The following is a 21,815-nucleotide window of genomic DNA, read 5'->3' as shown; positions in this document are numbered from 1 at the left end:
CTTCAGAACTGATCACTATCACACATGCCAAGTACAAAGCTTACTGACCTTCCTTAGGTTCTTCTTCCGAGTGCTTTTTTGCTTTCTGAACATGAAAAAGATCAATAACTGAATGTGATCCACCAGGTAAATGTCCAGATTGCACTGTTGAGAGAGCTGAAGTTGTTTTACTGATGGGAACTAGCTGCTGTACCTGAATTCCAACCTAAATCCAAAACATAAATGTATTAATTTAATGAAGTTTGAAATAAATAAAATTAATTCTAAACTATGTAATTATATAATATTAACATTCATAATAAAATATGAATAACATTCATAATTTACTGTCTGTTGTGGGTGGGGGGGAGGACAAATAAAAATATATTGAAATAAGCCACTAAAAACATCCCAAACAAATCCCAGGATTACCCACCATAATCCAACAACTAAGAAATTACAAAGGTATTACCATCTTAACTTCTCTGATATAAAAAAGTGCTGTCAACAGGATCATGAAGCAATGTGTTTTTTGTGAAATTTCTTAGACATTAACAAATACAGAAATACTGACAAGAATGTGGTTAGTATTAAATCTGGCTACCCAGCAATGCTCTTCTCCAAGGACAATCTATACTAAATGCCTACAAATGAGAAAAATCCTATTGTTTCACTTGTAAACACTGTTTTTGCAAAGTCTCAATGGATGAAAGTACTTTGGTAGAAGTAGTCTTTTTTAGATGAGGTGTTCCTCATTTTTCAAGACATCCTAGATTTTCATTTAACTTTTAAATACCAAATCAGCAGTGGTCCAAAACATGTCTAATTAAGAATGTACTGGTGCACTGTATGAGTTTTTTGCCAATCCTCCATAATTTTAAAGAAAAAACCTGACACTTAGAAAAAGTTGTATATGGGACTCAGAAAGCATGAAGGAGCCGCTGTATGTACTTCCACCAGGTTTTCTTCGATAATTACATTGTAAGGATTTTGTTTATTAACACCTTCTTAGTTGCAATAATGGGATATGACATTTAAATTAAATATTTCCTGAACTCCAAGCCAGGGAGATGACTTTGCAAGGCAACATTGTGAATCAAAATCCTACTTCTATATCCAGATGATGAATTAATGCAGATTTGTTTTAGAAATCCTCTGTGTTCTATTGTAACAAATGGCTGATGTCAAAATAGCAGCATCGTGGGGTCACATTGCAATGACAAAACCACTGAGATGAGCAGGAGTTCTAAAATAAGCTACGAATCAAAAGAGCCAGAAAACCACCTTCAAATAAAGGCCAAAACATGGGCTGATAACTTTTCTTGCTCTAAGACTTGCAGTTTAGAACAAAAGCTCTTTTTATCTCTACCTTTGATTGGCATTACAAACAGTTATATATCAGTTTATATTAGTTACACAATTAATGTATGGCAAAAGTTTACAGAAAATTCTAAGACCAAATAAAACTTACACATGCTGATAGAACTGTAGAAGATACAGTCTTTGTCATCTCAGGATGTTTTAAGTTGTCCATTAATTTATACCATAAAAAATTTAATTTTTTTACATTTATGGCTTTGTAACCATGTTTTTCAAAGGTTAGAAAACATAACTGCATACACTAATTTACATAAGCTTTATATTACCTACACTTTTGCTTAAGTTTGGTTATCATCTACCATAGGGAACTGAAAATCCACAAAAGACAGAAAAAGGTTGATAAAGAGAATAAATTTCATTTTTCCCATTAACTCACCCCTCGCATATCGGATATGTTCAGTTTCATTGTGTGAAACATGTTCAGAGTTTCCTTCCCAATTACTTTTGCACTGTCTGTTGCATGGTCTAGAGTCACAGTCCTAAAAAGAATGAACAAGTATGGTTAAAAAGGAAACTGTTTCACAAATCCTGAAGACAAAAATTCTGTATTTATTCCAGAGAGGACCTGAAAGAAAGACAGGTCATAATTTCTTGGCATATAGAAACTGAACACTTTTTGTTTAGTGGTTTCTTTTTAAAGGTAATTAAAACTAAGCATCATCTACAGAAAAAGTAAGAAAAGCAGAATGCTTATTAACTGAACATTCTCAGTGCACATTAAAAGGTCAAATTTAATGTACATATATATATATACACACACACATGCAATCTATTGAAGCCAGACAAAAAGTTTTACAAGAAGTTTACAGTTTGCCCAAAAACACACTCCTGGATTTTTGTCTTTCACTCGAGCTTGGTTCACAGAGTTTACTCATTATTATTTCAGTTGCCAATTGTCTACAGCAAGAGTTTCAAAAGGAACTCAGAGGGGAAGCAGATGTAGGCATGTGCATGTGGATTACAACAAGCAACAAGGAATTCAAATTAATGGCAATTAAGTTTAAAAAACATTCCAAATTATTTTAAGCTATGGGCAATTTTTTGCAACAAGACTCACAAAACAATTTGGCTGTGAATTTTACAGATTACCACTTGAGAGTATGGCAGGGCAGCAGCAGTGCTTGGACAGCTCTGGATTCTCCAATGGTCTAACCTTTGACAAAATTTCAAGTGGCTCATCAAATGCATGTGAGTGATGTAAAGTCTTCCCACTGAAATAACTGACACAGTTTTAGCTCTGATAGAGTGGGTGAAATGAAAATAAAGTTTGGTGTTTTGACAGAGTGCCATCCTGACAATCTACTAAATACTTTGATGGTGTTACTCTGCTTTTGAATATGTCAGAAACCACCATGAACAGCCAAGTGCTCAGACTGTGAACAATATGAAGATCTCCTTAAGCTTTACACGTTAGTATTCTTAAGAAAAAGGAGATCAATGTCACTAAAGGTACACAACATTTCAGAAAAATATTTTAAAAAGGTCTGAGCTGAACTATCATGACTGGGTTTCAGAGATGCAGTAAAAATACCATTTAATCTCAAAAGCTGAGTTTGATTTTAAGTGTGTCTGCAAGTCTGAATCCTTTGTAGTACTATGGTTATCATCCTAGGGGATCCTGACCTGTAGGATGAGAAAGCACAGCAAGCCATTCAACTGTGAGGTAAAGGAGCAAGAAATGAGTCATGGGCTATAGCTACAGAAAAAATCTAAAACTGAAGAGAGAAACTGGTCACTTGGGGGAACACCACACTGAGATTCTAATCCATTTGCTTGGATTCAACTTTTGGAGTTTACCCTTCCACTGCTAAAACGCTTTTACTGGGCTGAACAGAAATACACCACCTACAGCATAACCTGGATTGACTGGGGCAGACAAGATTACTGGAAAGTCAGAACCAGAAACAGAGACACCACCAAACAAAATCCTGGCATCTGAACCGCTTTAGCGATGTGTGAACAATTTTCCATTCCTGGGCGCCCCCTGACCTTACTGAAGACTTCATGAATTAGGGAAATTTCAGGGCATGTGTACATTAGTATGCCTGACCACAGAAAAGTGGTCCAAAGCACTGATATGTTCACGAAAAAGCACTCTGACAATAGTTAAAATATGGGAGGAATAAACCTCTATCTCAATGCACACTCAATACTAAAATATGTTCTTAGGTTGTTAAGAATAAATCTTCAGGTCAAAGAATTCAGGATAGGTAGAAGACAAAAGTATAGACTGAGGGATTTTCTTCTTGGTATATATACCAATTCTAGAAAGTGATGAGCTTCTTACAGTGAAACATGAATTTTGTCATGTCAGCTTTTATTACAGCTGAATTCTATGTAACAAGATCACAAGCATGACAGACTCTATGCATGCAAGTCTTACTACTGAACTCTAACCCACTGAAAGAACTCCTGGGCACAAGGGTGGTGCTGTGCAGGGCCAGCACCTGGACTTGATGATCCCTGCAGGTCCCTTCCAACTCAGCATATTCTGTGATCTGTGAACTCCACCATCTCTTCTGTTACCAGCAACACCCACCAAATGACCCTCCAGTTTAGGAGGGATTGGTCTGTTACAACCTCCTGGGGTGGAAGGAAAAGTAGAAAGACCTCTCCTCTCTCAAAAGCCAGGATCATTCTGTACTGAAGAACAACTGCTTTGATAAAGAAGTCCCTGAAGATTATATCCCTGTGTTTTTAGCATGCAAGTACATAAATAATATTCAGATTAAAAAATATTTAGTCAACATCATCCAATTTATCAATAAGGAACAAAGAATTGGAGTAACAAAGTAATAGGAGGCTGGTTACTGAAAGAAATCAATGCTGCTGCATATGTGTCACAGTGCAAGACATAAATATGTCTTCTTCAAACACTCTAAGAAAACCCCCATCTCCAATACTGAGCAAGCTGGAGAAAGATACACCAACAATACATAATCATGTATGTATTACGGGTAACCACCACAAATGTACAACCCAAACACAGAGGAGTTTTAATAATAATACTCTACTTATTTTGGGCAAGTTTTATATATACATAGACAAAGAAGTACCAGTACAAAATTTCTGCCTTGTCTTCCTATAAATCTCAGATCCTGCAGAAGTGTGTTCATGCCTAGTACTTACCTGGCAATATTATCACAGATTCCATGACCTCCATACTTTGCAGGCTCTACTGGTGCTCCAGCCTTTCTGACCATAATTTTAAGGGTCAATCGTTTACCCTTCATACCAGCAGCTTCAAGTCGACGCTGGATTTCTTCTGAGAGGCTCAGAAGGAAAGCTTCTGCTTCCTTAGGCTGAAGGGGAAAAACAACCTGTTTAGATAATGACTACTTTTCAAATACTGAAAGTAAATCATTAAGGGTTAATACAATCCAGATTGCATAAACTGAAAAGAGTAAGCTGAGACTCACAAGTAATTGTCTCATTTAACTTCAAGTGGTTTGTTTTCACTGTAGGTCACTTAATTTAGGCAAAATGGTAGATTCCTGTCCTAATGTTGAAAGAAGTCTTTCAAAAATGTATTTAGAAACCCCAACACAGAATTGCAAGTCTAAGCACAAACCTAGAACATGAAGAGCACAGGACTTAAAATCTTTTTCACCATGAGGAAAGTCAAGCAGTGGAACATGCTGCTCAGGGAAGTTTGCAGTCTTCATTCTTGGAGATTTCTGATGCCAGACTGAATTAAGTGCTGAGCAACTGATCTGATTTATTAGCTTCCCCTGCTTTGAGCAAAGGTCTGGACTACACAACACTGTCAAACTTCTCTCAAACTCCTTTTTTTCCCTATCATTTCTATAAATACTCAAGTGCTGAGTTACTTTTTAAATACAATTTTGTTAATAACACTCCCCCCCAAAGAAAAATTGTAAAAAAATCTAATAGAAATTTTGCACGGGAGCAGCTGGTGATAGTTTCAGGCACTGGCATCTTCGAATAATCAGCATTTAAATGAAAGAGAATGCTAGGTGCTGACAAACCTACTGCAGTTCTCTTTTTCTGTACCAGACTTGTATAACGAATGCAGAATAGCCAGCTAATTTTGTGCAAGCTTCTTTTCAGTGCAATACTTTTGCAGTCTCTCCTCCCATTTTATCGTTTGGTCTCCTACTTCTTCATTTTCCTCATTTCTATTTCGTGGCTAAGATGGTGCTCTAACAGATCAAAGTGTAAGTGAAAATAATCAGAATATGAGAAGATTCTTCTATAGCTGAAAGAAGTCACTGGAAAAAAGAAGCAAGTTTAATTTACCTGTGTAAACCTTATTCCATAGTTGATTTCTGCTGAAACAGATTTTCTTTCTTTTTCTGTACGAACAGGTCGGTCATCCAAACCACGACAAAATCTGTAGAGCATTTGTCCTGTTTTTGGGCCAAATTCTTTTTGTAGTTTTGACATTGAAGCACACTGCAGATCTCCACAGGTTTTAATTCCCAAAGAAGCCAGCTTAGATTCCATTGTCCTGCCAACTCCTAACAACAAAGCAATTAGTTCTGTTAACCTTATACAATGCAAAGCCTGTTAGGCACTGATTACATAAAATTTTTATTTTTAAACCTATATTAAGTCTTATCAAATTAACAAATAAATATATGTAAAATAAATTCTGCTACATAAAACATGGCTTGCATGGAAACTTTTGCTGTCATCACCAGTGTATCTTTAATCTGTTTCACATATTTCATTTAAGATGTCACACTACAGCATGTTTGTTTATTTTTGGGTAAAATATGAATGAATCCTGCTTGGAAATTGTCTGCCTCTTACAGATTATATCGGTCTGAATCCCCCCAACAACTCAGTCCAAAACAAGTGTCCAACAAGTAATATGTTTTCCCCTCATGTACAAGTGATCTAATCTAAATGAAAACCAACAAATATTGTCACCATTGTTGCAGTGCCTCCTTGGTAGAAAAATAATATTTCAGGCAGAAGTGATAGCATACCTGTATCACTTGTGCTTTGAATTATCAAGCATTGGAAATTGTAGGTATCCATGGCAACAGCACATATGTAAGTGTGATAAACTGAAGTATATTTCTGGGTTTTGGAGTGGTGGCCTGTTACCTCCATAAAATATTAATCCTATGAGTTCACACTACCAAAGTCAGCAAAAATTGGAAATCTTAGGTAATCAGATTCTATTCTTGATAATCTGTTTCTCTGTTGAGGGGGTATTACTAACACAAACACTAAAATGTTTTTACTATGAACATGCAAGTGAATTCTGAAAACTTTTAAAACATTAAAGTCAAAGCACAGTTCTATATGAGTAATATTGTGGAGGAAAAATATCTCCTTTAAGTTATGCCAAAGAGAAATTACAGCACAGCTGTGCTGTAAATAGTGTTTGGCCACTAAGGGTTACATAACGAGAATTACTGGCAAACCTGCACCTGGTCTGTGGATGCTATTTCTACCACTCTTATATTTCAGTGTCTATGGCTGCCTGTTTTTACTGCCCCGCCCTCCTTTTTTAATCTTCAACAGACAAAAATACTATTTTTAATATCTAACACTAAATATATGTTTATACATGCAGGCTGAAGTCAGCTGATTGCTGAAAGCATAAATGAGGGCTTACTCAGCACTTCTTGCACCATGCTTGTGTCACAGTACAATATCTGTGTGTACTAAGTAACAATATACAGTTACATGCCAGGAAATGCTTTATGTTACAAACCCTTAAAGTATTCTCCTGGAACAATAAAAATATAATAAAGCCTGTTTTCAATACAGATGGATGCCATATGCCTTTACTGTCTATCACATTTTGGATCCTAAACATGGAATAGCAGCTAATCCTGTTTGAACTAGAAAGCAAATTTGTAGCTGAAACTGGTTTATTATCAGGAGCTAAAATGGCCTCTAGAAGACAGGAGTACCTGGAAGACTGGTAACAAGCTGCCCTCTGATAAAATCATCCACTTCTTCAGGTTTTAAGTGATACTGTCCATCTGGTTTTGCTTTTCGAGTTGCCATTCTGGCCAGCAGAATATTGGAACCTGTAAAAACAACAAATTAAAGCATGTCTGTGGTAACTTCTCTTCAAGTAGAATGCCACAGTTCAACACTCAAGGAAAGAAATGCAGTAACTATGGTCAAATTCTTTAACTTTTACCAAGAATTTAATGAAATCTATGCATATATATTTGCAGCATCTACGTTCAAATTACCAGCCAGCACTTATTTACTATAACAGCAGCGAAACTGTAGTGCTAACTGCAATTACAAAGTTAATAAGGGAAGAATTCTCCTTGGGGTCATGAATTTCAGCTTGTCTCACAAGTGGATTTCACACACTTATATACAATCAGTACAAGTATGTACAGATACTTAACTCTAGTATTAATTAGGAACAAAAAGAAAGGAGAAAGGAATGAGCCAAGAAGAAACAAATCAAGGAAGTATTTTCAGATGTGTGATTTAATATACAATATCTACTACAAATCACAAATCTTTGCCCTCAATATCTTCTAAGAACTATGCAAGATCATGTCACCCTGTAAACTCTTGCTGCTATCTCCATTAAGGAACACAATCTGTGTTCTTCTTCTATTTACTGGAAACATTTTACTGGAAGCACTTCATAAAAATGAATGCAAGACTGGAATTTTAGCAAAGTGTTCAGATAAAGAAGAAGTGACAGCTGGATGGGCTGTTGACTTAAGAGTTGGATTTGATGATCCTTGCTGGTCCCTTCCAATTCAGAATATCACGTGATCTCTGTTATGAAATTTTATACATTTTACATTTTATACATTTTTGATTACAACTTTGCAGTTAAGAAAATTTTCTTGCAATTTTATTCACACTAATTTAACATAAATGGTAACACATTCCACAAACACTTAGAAGTTTCAGCAAACTTATGCAGCTTTGATATATTAACAAAAGCAGTCACTGCTTGTAGACAGAAATGAAGTTACCTACCCATCCCAACAGAAGCTGTGCATTTAGTTTGGTCTTTGATTTCAGTGCGGATAGCGTTTGCAAATTCATCAGGAGTCAGTCTGGTCTCTGTGAGGATTTCAGTGATATCTACTAGTGCTTCATCACAACTGACTGCTTCGATGTTATGGGTATAGCTATCAACACAAAGTAAAGCAGGTGAAACACCAGCAACAGCTCACCATCTGTTAAAACAAATATGTAGCAAATAAAGTCTTCCTTTTGTGGTGGCATTTCCCTGCCTATTTGGTATCACACATCACTTAGATATTAAAAATGCTAAAACAGCAAATTACATTAATATTACTAACGTAAGACTAATTTCAACATGCATCTTGATTTTAATGGAACAGCTGGAGAGGGAGTGGAATATTTGTTTTTCATTGATAATAACAAATTTCCAGTTTTATTTCAAGTGCATTTTAACTCAGAAAATAGTTTCTAATAGATTTTACTTTAATAACCCATTCTTCAATTACTCAAAAAACATCTCTTGGAAGGATCTCCCTTCTAAGCACTGATCTGCTTCTCACTATGTGAATCAGTAAAAAAAATTAACAGTGACTCATTTGGAAGTCAGATGTTGATTGCTTACAGCATCTGGCTTCAGGATAAAAGAAGGCTCAGAAGCATGGCGCTCAAAGTAACAAAAATACTACAAAGGAAGACCTCAAACAGGAATAACTTCACTGAAGCTGAAAAGGGGGAGATGAAAATACAAAATGAATAATAGCATTCAGTAGTGGCAAACAAAATATGTTTGATAACCTTACCATGAAGACCATGCAAACATTACCTTGCTAGTATTTCATATACTGTCCGTGCAACTTCTTTGTATGCATCAAAATCATATGAAACTGCTTGAAGATTTGGACACAACTTTTTTGCTTGGCCAAAAAACATTCCATTCTTTATGCCAACTTGCCTAAAATTAAATAATAAAATAAATCCCAAGTAAACACAGTGCAAACTTTTCCACAAATTAACTAGGAATACTTTCAATTTAATTATTTGTCTTTCCTAACAAAAATGGGAATAAGAACTCAATCAACAGGTAGAAACTTAATAGGTTAAAAAAATAACTGCAACCAGAGTATTTGAATTAGCTGTCTATTATTATTAAGCCATGGAGCATGAGAAATCTGCCATTAAGAAACTGCTAAAGACAAAGATTCCAAAAAGCGCACTTGCTATCTTCCGCTTCCAATTAAAACCACACATATACCACAGTGACTAAGGCAGAGAGATCTTATAGTCCAAGGTGCAAGCTTACATAATTAGGCTCCTGCTAATAAATAAAGTCTTTCTGAGATACAAATAGAAGCCTGCTTATCCTAGCAAGCCTAAGAAAGCTTCCAACCAAGAAATAATTTCTGGAGTATTACTTCCATAAGGGAAAACCCCCTGTATTTTGGACACTGTGCTTATATTTATAAAAGTTGTTTCATATTCTAAACCTTTGTAAGTTAGGTCATTGGAGATGGTCAGCAAAGTCTCTGCAAAAAATGGTTTCAATAGTCACACTTTCGGTTTGAAATAAAACCTTCAGAATGTGTCATTAGTTCTACAGAATACTGCAACTTTGATACAAAGACATGATGATAACATGAATTCAAGAGCATCACAGTGAAAGGCACAAGGTTTTTCTTCACAGGCTTTATTTCAACTTATACGTATGCTGGGTTGAGAGCTACCGAGCAGCATCTACCAAGCAGCAGCATCCAAAGGGAAGAGTTTCTGTTAAATTCTAACAACCTATATAATTCCAACTTTTGAACAGAAACTTTTTCTCTAGAGAAATTTAAAGACACTAATAACCCCTATTTTTGGACATCTTATGCCTATCTGTATGGGATTTTCAAGCAGACTAATGGGTAACTTTTACCTACCTGGCTTCATAACTACAAGACGCTATTTCAGCCATGGACAGGACAGTGAGATTGGAATCAGCTCCGTTCACATGTGTGGAATCCGTACGCTCCCAGACTGATGAGTCCAACTGATCAGGTACTCTAATTTCTGCTTAAAAAAAAATTTGTCCATGTTATTCTTCCTAAGAGTTCAACAGAATGAATGCCAATAAAATAAAAATTACCGATTTTATACAATTTCTATACTTCTATCTTTTGACAAAGACATTCTTAATAATATCGATTCATACTGTGGTCCAGAAAAAAACCCAGACCCCTTCCCCAGTAATGTCCCTCTGCATAGGTCTGTACATACTACTGAGAACAATATTAATAGAAAAATGGTGTTTCCCCCAAAATTACTAGACAGCAGCTCATTGGTGACTACATATACCACACTGTAGAATAAGAATGATCTTAGCTTTACTGACCATAAAAATGATCAAACACACTTGGCTAAATGTTAGAACCACATCCTGCCAACAAATACAAGACACTAAAATTATTTAACAACTGCTCAACTAAACAAGAAGACAGTTAGCTATGTTCCTCTTTACAAAATGCACCTCTGATATCAAAACACTGAAATTTCATATAGAATATAAATCCACTTCATATCATACTTGAAACTATTTTTCTAATAGTCTAGATACCACAAAGTGATTTTTAAGAAGTGAAAACCAGAATGACAATTAGTTGAAATAAAAAACACTAGCTAGAAACTTCTATTTTCTTTAACACTCTTATGGGGATATTAACTGAAATAACTTCTGCTTTTACTTATTAGTTACTCTCTTATTAGGATGTGTCAATTTCTTTCAAATATCACCACAAACCTATCTTGGATCAAAATGATACAATTATAAGTACGGCAACCTCAGACTTAAAATGAGAAAGACCTTCCCTCATTCTATAAAACTTTACTATGTATTCTTACATAAATTTTAAAGGATCCTCCAGGCCCACTGGGTACTAGGTACTAGACAGAATTCCATGACACTGAATAATGGAAACAAGCAAAAGATTTCTAGTTCTATTTGGGTTTTTGTAGTATGCAAACCTTGAAATACGTGCTATAGTCTAAATACGAAACAGCTTGAAAAAAATCACTAGATGCAAAAACTACTATGCCTGCCCCAACTCCCATCAGATTCAAAACAACAAGGTATCATATAGATAAAATGCTTCTATTTATTTAAAATGAAATCCACTATGCAGTTCTTTTTCATTACTGTAGTCCATTTAATACCATACACCTTTGTAATATAATAAATGGGAGTTCATTATAGTCCCACAATGAATATAGAGTGCCACAATGCCTAATTATATTCCACAGTACTAACAACTTACACACCAGCAATCTGACTGAAAGGAAACCTGATGCTATGTGCACATATGAGTAGCTATCAAACCAGAGAAAGTGGTGTAATGAGTGAGTGGAGATACCAGGGGTAGAGCCTAACTCATGTGGAAAATTGCTTTTATTCAGAATTTCTGCTAAATTTGTGCACTTTTTAATTTCTTAAATATTTTAGTTTATGATGAGCTCAATAAGTTACCTAAGATGTCTGCAATTGAAAATTAGAGCAAAATTATGCCCCAAATAAAGATAAGAATGACAAGAACAACTTCTTTAGTCCATGCCTTCCTGTGCCCTGGCCTGAGATGATGCTGTCATCTTGTCTATCTTCACTGGATTCGCCGACTTTTTCCACATCGCAGCAGAGCAGATCCCCCCATGAGCTGATGGAGTCACTTCATGTGAAATTCAGGGCAATGCAGAACACATTGTCCTCAATGGAAGGCAAGGTAGAGAACCTCTCCTCAAAAGCTGGGAAACTAGACAGGCACATGGTGAATGTGGAGCAACGGATGGAGAAATCAGAGGCCAGGACCCAAGTCTGTGAAAAAGAAATCGCTGAGAATAAATCTGTGACTAATATGATGGTTAAAATCTGCTGCTCTTTAGAATGAAAAGGGAGATTCTAGGGTTGAGGGAAAGGAAGTCTAGAAAACATTCACATCTTGGGCATCCTGGCCATGGAAGAGACCCCAAACTATGAATCCCGATTAACATATGTTAATCTTTTATTTTAGAACATGAAATGTTAAAGATGGCATGTATGTAGAGAAGCAATTTCTACTATCTAGAAAGCCTATCTCCAATTTGGGGATTTAGGGTGAGAAGGGTATCAAGTTTTTAAATTTACAAGTTATGCATTTTTAGATGAATTAATACAAGAAAAAGAAAGTATTTCATAAAAGACTGAAGATTCTGTTGACACTAGATTTTGCTTAGCAGTGCAGAACAAAGTCAGGAACCAGTATCACTAAAGAAGTAATAAAAAAAAAAGAAGTAAATGAAGCAGCAGAATTCAGTATTTGGTCAAAAGTGATTCACAAGCGTTTGGGGTTTGTGTCTGGGATTTTTTTTTTTGGTTGTATTTTTGTTGGGGTTTTTTTTTTGAGGGGGTGAAGTGCTCTGTTTCTGTGGTTTTGGTTGGTTTGTAATTTGGAACCTTTTTTCAAATAAGCAAGATCTGGAGAAGGCAATATCAGAGAACAGCCTGGAAAGTATGAAGCACCAAAAATTGAAGTGGGTTCCATGTTGAAGCATGGATGTAAAAATATGCTCATGTTCTAAGCTTCTCCCAACTACCTCTCTATTTCATTTACATAACATGTCCCCATTGTGTCTGTTTTAACAGCCTAATTTACTATTCTGTATTTTTGACATTTTTGTAAAAGCATTTCTGCATGTAATGCTTGTGCCTACTGCACTGTACTTCCCTGTGGCACGGCACAATTAAACACATGCTGTGAAGTGTGTCACTTTCTAAGATACTGTGATGTCTGAGAAGCCTAATCAGCAATTCCACCTTTACATCTAAGACCATAACTAACTGTAATTTCTTTACCCCAAAAGGAAGACAAACCCTGAGAAAAAGCAAGCAGAAACAACAGGTTCGGGACTTTTTTAATTGGCAAAATGATTGCACATGGAGATAAAATAAACAGAGACTCAAAAATATTATGAACAGCAGCTAATGAAACAGAGACTTTAAAAAGAGTGTTTGGAAAAAATCCTTTCACCAAAACAATAGGCTGCACAATCAGCCCAAGTGTCAAGAAAGAAAGAGGTAGCTGCCTGCCTGCATGCAAGCCAGTTGAGACTGGATGCTGAAGTTAAAGAAATGAATGTGTGATATCCAGAAAAAAGCTGCCACAGTAAGAAACTGAGCTTGTTATACAATGAGGTTGAAAGCTGCTGTACACTTAAGCAATCAATACAGCAGAAGAGATACTACTGAATTTGTGAATCAAAAGAACATGCTAGGTATCAGCTAAACTGCAATTCAACCATCTAACTCTCCAAACCACTCAGTTGTATAGTCACATCCTTATCCAGTTCAAGGCTCTAATAAAAGTTAACAAGTCACTGTATAAACTGAACTACCCATAAACACTTCATACACAAACTCTACTAAAGAAAATCCAACTCCATAAAGACCACAGCTATCTCTGTCTGGAGCATACTGAAAAGTCCTTAAAAGCTTGTGGGTTCCACAAGTGTATATTCTATCTCAGTTTTGAAGTGTTCTTAAACTACAGCAAAGAAGACAAATAAAATGGCATCAGTTCCAGTAATACCTTGGCTGTATAAATGTCTTCAAAAACCCCCAACAAGCTGCCAATTTCCAAAGTACTAACGTTTCATAAACAACCATGGAAGAACAAGCTGTCTTTTCCCCATTTTGTCTCACCAAAACAAAACACTGAGGTGTAAACTTTATAACAATAGTACTTAGTACCACAAATTTGGTAAAAACTGCATATACAAAAGGGCAAAGGAGAAACTCAACTTCCAAGTCTAAACCAAACTTAAATAGCAGCTACCCCTTGTATATGCACTTTTTACCACCTTTGTGGCAAGAACTATGCTTCTAGATGATTAACTAAGACTGGTACTGGCCACTTAAGTTGCCAATGTTTAGCAATATACTTTCTCATACTAAATAAAGTTCAGGCAGTATAATAAAACCTATTAATAACACTTTGGTTTATATTAGTACACAACTACTTGAGGACACAGAAAGTAACATATTTCTAAATTACTGCAGGCAAGTATGGAATTCTCAATCTACAACAGATAACGTGGTTTTAAAAAAGCAAAATATTGAACAAACAGAATTCATGAAAATTGCACAGGCTGTCCAGAGACCTAAAATGCTCTATGGACCACCCAAATTAACTCATTGTACACAGATATTCTACATATGCAACTCAAAAGCCAACTTCAAACAATCAGTTTCTCACTGGCCATGTGCTGTGGTTACTACTTTTACAGAAAAAAACTCTGCAGTAGACTTTTAAGATTTATTTTACACCTTCTTCTCTATACTTGACTTTCTGAGAAAAAAGTGATCCTGGACAACCTGTATTTATTTTTCATTTTAAACAACTACTAACATTCTATCTTACACTCAACCTCAAGAAAGTGAGTAAAACTGAAAATTACTCTGAAGTTATTTACCCATACTGAGCAAAGCTAACTAACAAGAAGCCACAGTGTCCTGCTATTACTGAGGCCACAGAGCACTGTGCTGTCCAAAGGTACTTCTTTTCTGAAATCTCCCACATGAAAGAAATAAATTTATCCATGGTACACTTTCTGAATAATTTTAAAGAAAAAGTCTTCCATAACAACAGTTAAAAACATACATACAGACAGACTTATCTGTACCTGCTTTGCCATTCAATAGCTTTTTCTGGTAATATTGCTGTTCAAGCTGGGGGTTTGCACCAGGGCGCAGCAGTGCCTTCCCTGTACCTCTGTTACTAGTAACAGCTACTGGCTTTCCTGTGGAGAAAAAATGCATATACTTATAGGTCAATACCTATAACAGCTTACATTTTAATAAAAACACAATTAGGATAAGATCATAAGGACTTTTAATTTACTTTCTGTACTTTCTTTCAAGCTAAAGTGCTATCAAGGCAGAAGGAACAGCTACGAAATGGCCTTGGAATTGTGACAACAAACCTGTCTTAATTGCAGTCACATGTGAAGAAGTTTTTCACAAGTGAAAATACAGCTAATACTAGTTTGTCTTTAATAACAAATATAAATGGAAGCCCTGAAATGTCACCAGTAACCTAATGATTCATTAGTTTAAGATACAGCAAACATTGGACTGATTTTAAATACTTCACCATGTTTATTAGCTTAAGTAAATCAGAAAAATACACACATGCCAAAACACTTAGTTCCACTTAGTTTAACTGTGCAAACCAAAATTTTTAGTAAATTTTGACTCTTCTGCAATATCAACACCTCTATGGTGTTTCCAAAGCAAGCTAATTTATGCACTGAAAAGTCTGGCAAACTTTTGTGGAACAGAAAAAGTATTTGCAGAAAAGTCCTACACTCTTTATGCAATTTGAAACTTGGCAGGAAATCAAGTTTTAGAGAACCAAACATAGCAGAAGAATCTTTGATACAGCTGCTCCTGCCTTTGGACAGAAGAGAGCAATGGAACCACATATGCAACTTACTCTTTTCCTAAGGTCTGTGATAGCTGGAAATGTGAGATGTTCTCCACTGCAACAAGTCCTCAAACTTGCGCACCCCTGAAGTTCAGTGTTTGCACAGAACTAGGATCTCCACTTTGAACAGTACACTTGTAGAAAAGTGTACTATTCTACAAGTGTACTACTATTCCAAAGTCTGCTAAGGTGCTCCACTAACTCCCCTGTGTCTTAAGGATGATCACACAACTCAGACTTCTAAATGCCAACTGAATTGTTCCTGAATCCTCCAGGTCCTAATCTCAAGTGTAATAGCTTAGAGAAGAAAGGAAAGGAGAAGCAAACTCTCTTGAAAAATATGCATCAGGTAGAGACAAATAATTCTCAACCTTGACCTTTCTACTTTTCTAGTTAAACAAAGCTGCATAAACTACTTCAGGAAGAATATTAGGCAATCCTATTTTCTTTAATTTATCTCTTTTTCTTTTAATAGACAGTGCTCATACGCCACTTTTTAGTATAACTGAAATTTGATTTCCAATTTCTAATATGGTAGATTAAAATCTGAGTAAGTTTATGTACAATGTCACAGAGAATAGTTACTACAGATTTAACTTCTCTCTTCTTACTTTAGCTACTGAAAGGAGATAGCAAGGAGAATTCCAGTTCTCTCTTCCACTTGCTTTTGGATTGTGAGAAAATAAACAGGAATATGAAAGTTGCATGGCCTAACTACTGAAGATGCAAGAAAAAAGATTAATATGCCAAATTAATTTTATAATTGTGCAAGTTTGATTTTTTAAAGGCTTAACTGAGTAAACTGTAACACACAGACTTAAAATACTGACCTTTGAGATCTGGTCTATTTCGGATAGCCACAGACACAAAGAAGCAATCCATATCCACGTGCATTATACAGCTCTGTGGCTTGGCTGAGCTCGCAACAGACACATTACCTAGTATGAAGATACACCAACAGAAAACTTGAACCCTAATTTACACACTTCAGTGCTACTCACAGTAGTCATCAAGGTCTATTATCAAGTTTTTACCACCTCTAAACCATAAATATTTTTGTTTCCTCTCACCAAGAAGGCATTTACTCTGAGAAAAGTAAACATAAGCAGTAGACAAACAGCCTAAACAATGAATTAACTTTAGAGTTTCTGTTTTTTATTTTCTTATAATTAACACCTTTTACCCTAATAAGGTTCCCCGAATCCAAGGAGATAATGCATGTTGTTGGCACTGGATCTTACTTGCGCTATGTTAACACTGAATCAGAAGAGAATTTTACTCCTTTTTGTTCATCAATCAGATGACTGCTTCAAAAAATAAAAATGTAAGTTTGGCTGCACTACGAGCTACCATTATTCTTCATGAAACACACCACACTTAGTTTTTAAAGTCCCATGCAAGTGGATTTTGTCACTGCTGTACTTAGATGCATGCAAACATTGAGCAAAGATGAGCAAAGTAACTCCTCACTGAAGATCGTACATGCCTAACACACTGGAAATGCTTTCTACAGGTTCAAGTCTGCATGTCTGTGTTGCTGACCTACCAAAGGTGGCAATATCTAACAAAAAAAATTAACTTGAACAATGCATAAAGTGTAACAGTGAATACTTCAATACATCAAGTGAACTGTTCCACTTAACATGTGAGTTAATTAACTGAATAATCAGAAAAATATCCTCTTGGTTTTAATAATTTACATTTTGAACTCATTTGAAAAAAAAGGACTGTCTTATAATGGGCGTATTTACAAATCAAGCCATTGAGTTAAGGAGCTGTTACTTGTCAACTGAACCACAGGCATTAACTATTTGAATACTCTAGGCCAAATCAAAGGGAAAACATAAATATATTAGCTTATACCACATTTTGATTTAAAAAATACACATTAAGTAGTTCATAAGCTAACATGTTTGATAAGTGGGGTGTCCTAACACAAACACAGAATCAGTAAATTTATTATCTAACAATTTTTTTGATGTGGCAATTTCTCAAGCATATTTTCATATGATTACAAGTGAATAATTTTACAGCACAGGACTCAGAATCTCTTTAACGGTACAGAGCTAACCTTTTAATTTAATAAGACTGTAAACAAGAGATTCTAAAGATGCAAAATATTTTATCTGTAACATTTTGACTCTAATGAATTCTACATTTTTTCACTTTGGCCCTTGATGCAATGACATTAAATACTTCTCTTCAAGCCAGGTTTAAAAGTCTCTTATGACACGACTACCCACTTTATAACAGACACAGAGCTATATAAAACTCTAGCTAACAAAAAAAAATTTAGCTAACAAAAAAAAAAGTCCAAATGTTACTCATCTTTTAAATGCTCATGCTAAACAGTAAGAATTTTTTCTTCTCTTTTTTCCCCCCTGCAGATTTCACACCGCAACTACAGATTTGTGTATTAGATATACATAGTATTTTTCTCCCTTATGAATCCAAATATCTTGGTAAAGTCAGAAATACTATTTCTACAACGAAGAATTGAATATAGACCAGAGTATCACATTAAGTAACATTTTAAGTTAAAAAAACCCAACAAAGCCAAAAGCACTTGCATCCATTAGTGTTTACTGCACCAAAGTCACCAAGTTTTTCCAGATAGTCTGACTATAATGTGAATACTCAATACTAAACTATGTAGTCTCATTTGGACATTTAATGTACGAAGATATAAGGCATCTTCTCAACATAAACCTTCTTAAACAAGTATCTACCTGTGTCAGTTTTAAGTGCAGACCTGCCTGTTTTCCATTTTTTAATTTTTTCCCTTCCTGGAAAGACACCGCTGTTTTTTCTCTGTAGGCTGTTGACAAACTCTGTCAATTCACACTTCCATGTTGATATATGATGCAGTCTTGAATGTGAATAAAAGTCAGAAATAAAACTACAATCTGAAGGTTTGGACACAGGTAAGGAAGCTGCCTTGCTAGGAGCAGGTCCAGAAGTGCTTTTTGTGCTTGAAGGCCCCTGAACAGTTGAGTGGTGAGCACCATTTATTTTAGCATTACTGTGCAAAAATGAAGATGAGGATGAGTTACTCATAGTCCTGTGTGGACTCCACGAAAAGTCTGTATTTTTGTTGCTTTGCTGCAACTGCTGCATTGTGCAGTCTCTAAAGTCAACCATGCCTTTGTCAGTCTTCCCCTCCTCCTGCACAGGGCCTGGAGACAACCTGCCTGCAACACCGTTGCTGGAGGGCACCAAGCAATCCTGTGTCTTTAAGGCACTGGTAGAAGTGTGTGTGTGTCCATTAAAAAGGGCAGTGCTGTCTTTATGAGACTGAATCCCATTTTGTTTCCGTATGGGAAGAATCTCCTCCAGCTCTGTAAATCCAAAATCGTCACTTTCTTCTTCGTCTTCCTCATTCCAGCTGTTTATTCCATTGGGTGTGATTTCATTTTCCATTTCATACTTTTTAATATGATTTCTGAAACAGATATAATAATTAAATACCATGTCTTTTATAAAAAAAGGGCACATTTACATGTAATTTCAAGCTTTTTCTTCTTAACTGTTCTCAATTTATACTTCAGTTACATTCACAAGACAATTATTTCAAATTCTGAGCCACATCCTCTCAACAGCACAAAATGTAACACCATACCAAAGATTTTAGAGATTTCATGTAATATTAACTAGGAGTTTAAATGGGAGTGACCGTGCTCACATTAGAAAAGTTATTTCCAAGGCCTTTAATCTGGCAGGCAGTCTCCCACTGAATTACAGTAATTATTTGTTTGTTAACTGCCACACACAGCACGAATGTTGCAGGAATACACAGACCATCAGAAGGAGCTGTCCTTTTACCAACAGATGTGATTTTCCTAAACTAGTTATAAACAAACAAAAAGAAATGAGAAAGTATACACAAAGAACTATTTTTTAGGAAATTATTTCGGATTAATGTTAGATGCATCTTGTTTTTTTGTAATGAAAATATCTGTTCAAGCTCTAGAAATCATTTAGCTTTGATAAAAACCACAAACAAACTAATTTTCAGCTTTTAAGCATATAAACCAAAGTATTCAGCCACAAGCACAGTAGCATAAAGATAAAGCTTCCATTCAAAAAATTAACTCTGGAAATGAAAACCAAAGTCATCAAGAGTTCTATACACTCTTGATCTGCTGGAAAAAACCCAACAAACCCAACCAGGACTCCCAGCTCCCAAAGCTAGTAATTTAAGTACACAAAAGAAGTGGGAAAAGATTAGTTTATTCAGTGTGCTACTGAAACCAGAAACTCAATTAAGCATGAAAACAATTTGGTTAAGATTATCCAAATATAAATTGCAGTAAAGATAGTATTTTTGAAGAGTTGTGTGGCTGAAAATGGTATATTAAGTGGCACATACTTAATGGACAGGCAGGCTTTTAAAGTCACGTTTTTCAGACTACATTGACATTTTGGGAAGTCTGAATATTCTATTCATTTAAAAAATCTTTAACAATGCAATAGTAAGAGATGATGATGATACTACCACTCATTGTAAAATATGGGTATGAAATACTGCTTAAGATATTAATTTTTTGAGACTGATTTTGTTTTCCTAAGTGTAGACAAATCCTACTCGTATCCTCAGCATTATGCATGGCTGGATTGTAAAAAAATCAGCAGACTGTGGAAGAACTCAGATCACCAGTACAAATCAGAAAGTATAGTATCTTGCACAGTATCCTTAGCCCTGCTTGAGCAGTAGTGTTGAACCAGATGACATCCAGGTATCTTTTCCAACCTAAAAAATTCTATCATGTTATTATTCTTCCCTATAAAAAACAAAGATGTATTTCTGAAAAAGATGAAGGAACCTTCTTATTAAAAAAAATAAAATCTAGAAGAGTTCAAGTGGAATGTTCCTTTCCAAATTCCAATTCCTCTGCCAGTTAAGAAGTTTTACTGGTGCTTTCTTTTCAAGTCTCCTCTCAAGGTCTTAGGTGTCTTAGGATACTTTTTTATATTGTAATTTCATTTTTCAATCCATCTTCTCTCTCAAGCATGACTTAAACCTTGGTGTTAGCATACATAATGTATGCTGTGATTTCCTTTTTTTTTTTAAGAGGCTAAAGAAAGAGATTAACAACTAGTATGCATTTATATTCATTCCTAGGCACCTTTATCAAAAGCAGTCCCCAGCTTTTTATTTTTGAAATAAAGACTCACTTTTCAGTGTCACCTATCAGAACCCTTTAATACATGCCTGTTGCTTCCATACAGATACATTACATCCTAGGACTCCTAGGTCATATTATCAAACAAACTGTGGTCCAAAGACTAGAGACAAGGCTTGGAGTCAAGGTAATGGAGTTTTTTCCTCAACTATTTATACAGCTATACCTTACTTTTAAATTTCAGCACCTCAGACCTTACAAAGCTGAAATGAGCTTTAAAAAAGCTATTTACAAATGCAAACTCATTATGGGTGAATGATGAGCACCTGTCTTACAAAATCAGAAACACTTACACCCTGTTGAGATCTTTAGCTATATTGCTTGGACCTGGCACAGCATCTTCAGGTTTTCGTACGCTGTTAAAGTTGAGACCTTTCTGAACACTTGACTGCTTGGTGTAAAGCTGATACGGAATGTGCGAAAGGAGACGTCCAGCTTTAATGCTGAAAAAAAAAAAAGAAAAATCAGGTTACTGCTTAAAAAATTTTAAAGTAATCCCAACCTTCTATGCTAAACGAACCCCCTTATCTGAATTTGTAGTGCCTTCTACAACCCCTTTCTCACCCTTAACTGGATTGAATGAAAAGTAATTTGTGATGTGGTGAGTGGTGCAACAAAATGTATTTGCAAGGATGTGTTGGTCAGTAGTCTACATCCATTTCTCTTTCCAAGCGACACACACAAACTCCAAACATTTAATGTAAACAAAACAGTCAGAAAACCCTTGCTTAGTGGTTCAGGTTATTCTACTTGAACAATAGTGACTGAGCTCTTTATCATGGAACAAATTAGGGTAGAATTTGAAAGAGGTCAGCTAGGATGTGGTTCACTGTCAAAAATTAACTACTTTTTCCAT

General features: G+C 35.6%; 1 protein-coding gene across 4 annotated transcripts in view; it reads right to left on the bottom strand.

Annotated features, from left to right (window-relative positions):
• REV1 (REV1 DNA directed polymerase) overlaps nucleotides 1-21,815 on the bottom strand; it is a 54,656-nt gene that overhangs the window by 11,244 nt on the left and 21,597 nt on the right. For 2 of the 4 annotated variants that reach the window (XM_030959271.1, XM_030959282.1), the window contains exons 5-16: nucleotides 21,253-21,402; nucleotides 18,506-19,218; nucleotides 16,607-16,714; nucleotides 14,974-15,090; nucleotides 10,209-10,341; nucleotides 9,116-9,244; nucleotides 8,302-8,456; nucleotides 7,254-7,373; nucleotides 5,620-5,840; nucleotides 4,489-4,661; nucleotides 1,736-1,838; nucleotides 49-205 (exon numbers count right to left, since the gene is read on the bottom strand). In XM_030959271.1, the coding sequence (XP_030815131.1) occupies nucleotides 49-205; nucleotides 1,736-1,838; nucleotides 4,489-4,661; nucleotides 5,620-5,840; nucleotides 7,254-7,373; nucleotides 8,302-8,456; nucleotides 9,116-9,244; nucleotides 10,209-10,341; nucleotides 14,974-15,090; nucleotides 16,607-16,714; nucleotides 18,506-19,218; nucleotides 21,253-21,402 (2,279 nt within the window). Of the gene's footprint in view, nucleotides 1-48; nucleotides 206-1,735; nucleotides 1,839-4,488; nucleotides 4,662-5,619; nucleotides 5,841-7,253; nucleotides 7,374-8,301; nucleotides 8,457-9,115; nucleotides 9,245-10,208; nucleotides 10,342-11,873; nucleotides 12,091-14,973; nucleotides 15,091-16,606; nucleotides 16,715-18,505; nucleotides 19,219-21,252; nucleotides 21,403-21,815 lie in introns of those variants that run through there. The other 2 variants (XM_030959292.1, XM_030959297.1) reach the window with 2 other exon arrangements.

This window comes from Camarhynchus parvulus, chromosome 1 (assembly GCF_901933205.1).
Source record: "Camarhynchus parvulus chromosome 1, STF_HiC, whole genome shotgun sequence".
Lineage (NCBI taxonomy): Eukaryota > Metazoa > Chordata > Aves > Passeriformes > Thraupidae > Camarhynchus > Camarhynchus parvulus.
The sequence above is the reverse complement of the archived record's forward strand: the minus strand, read 5'-3'. Positions and strand labels throughout refer to the sequence as shown.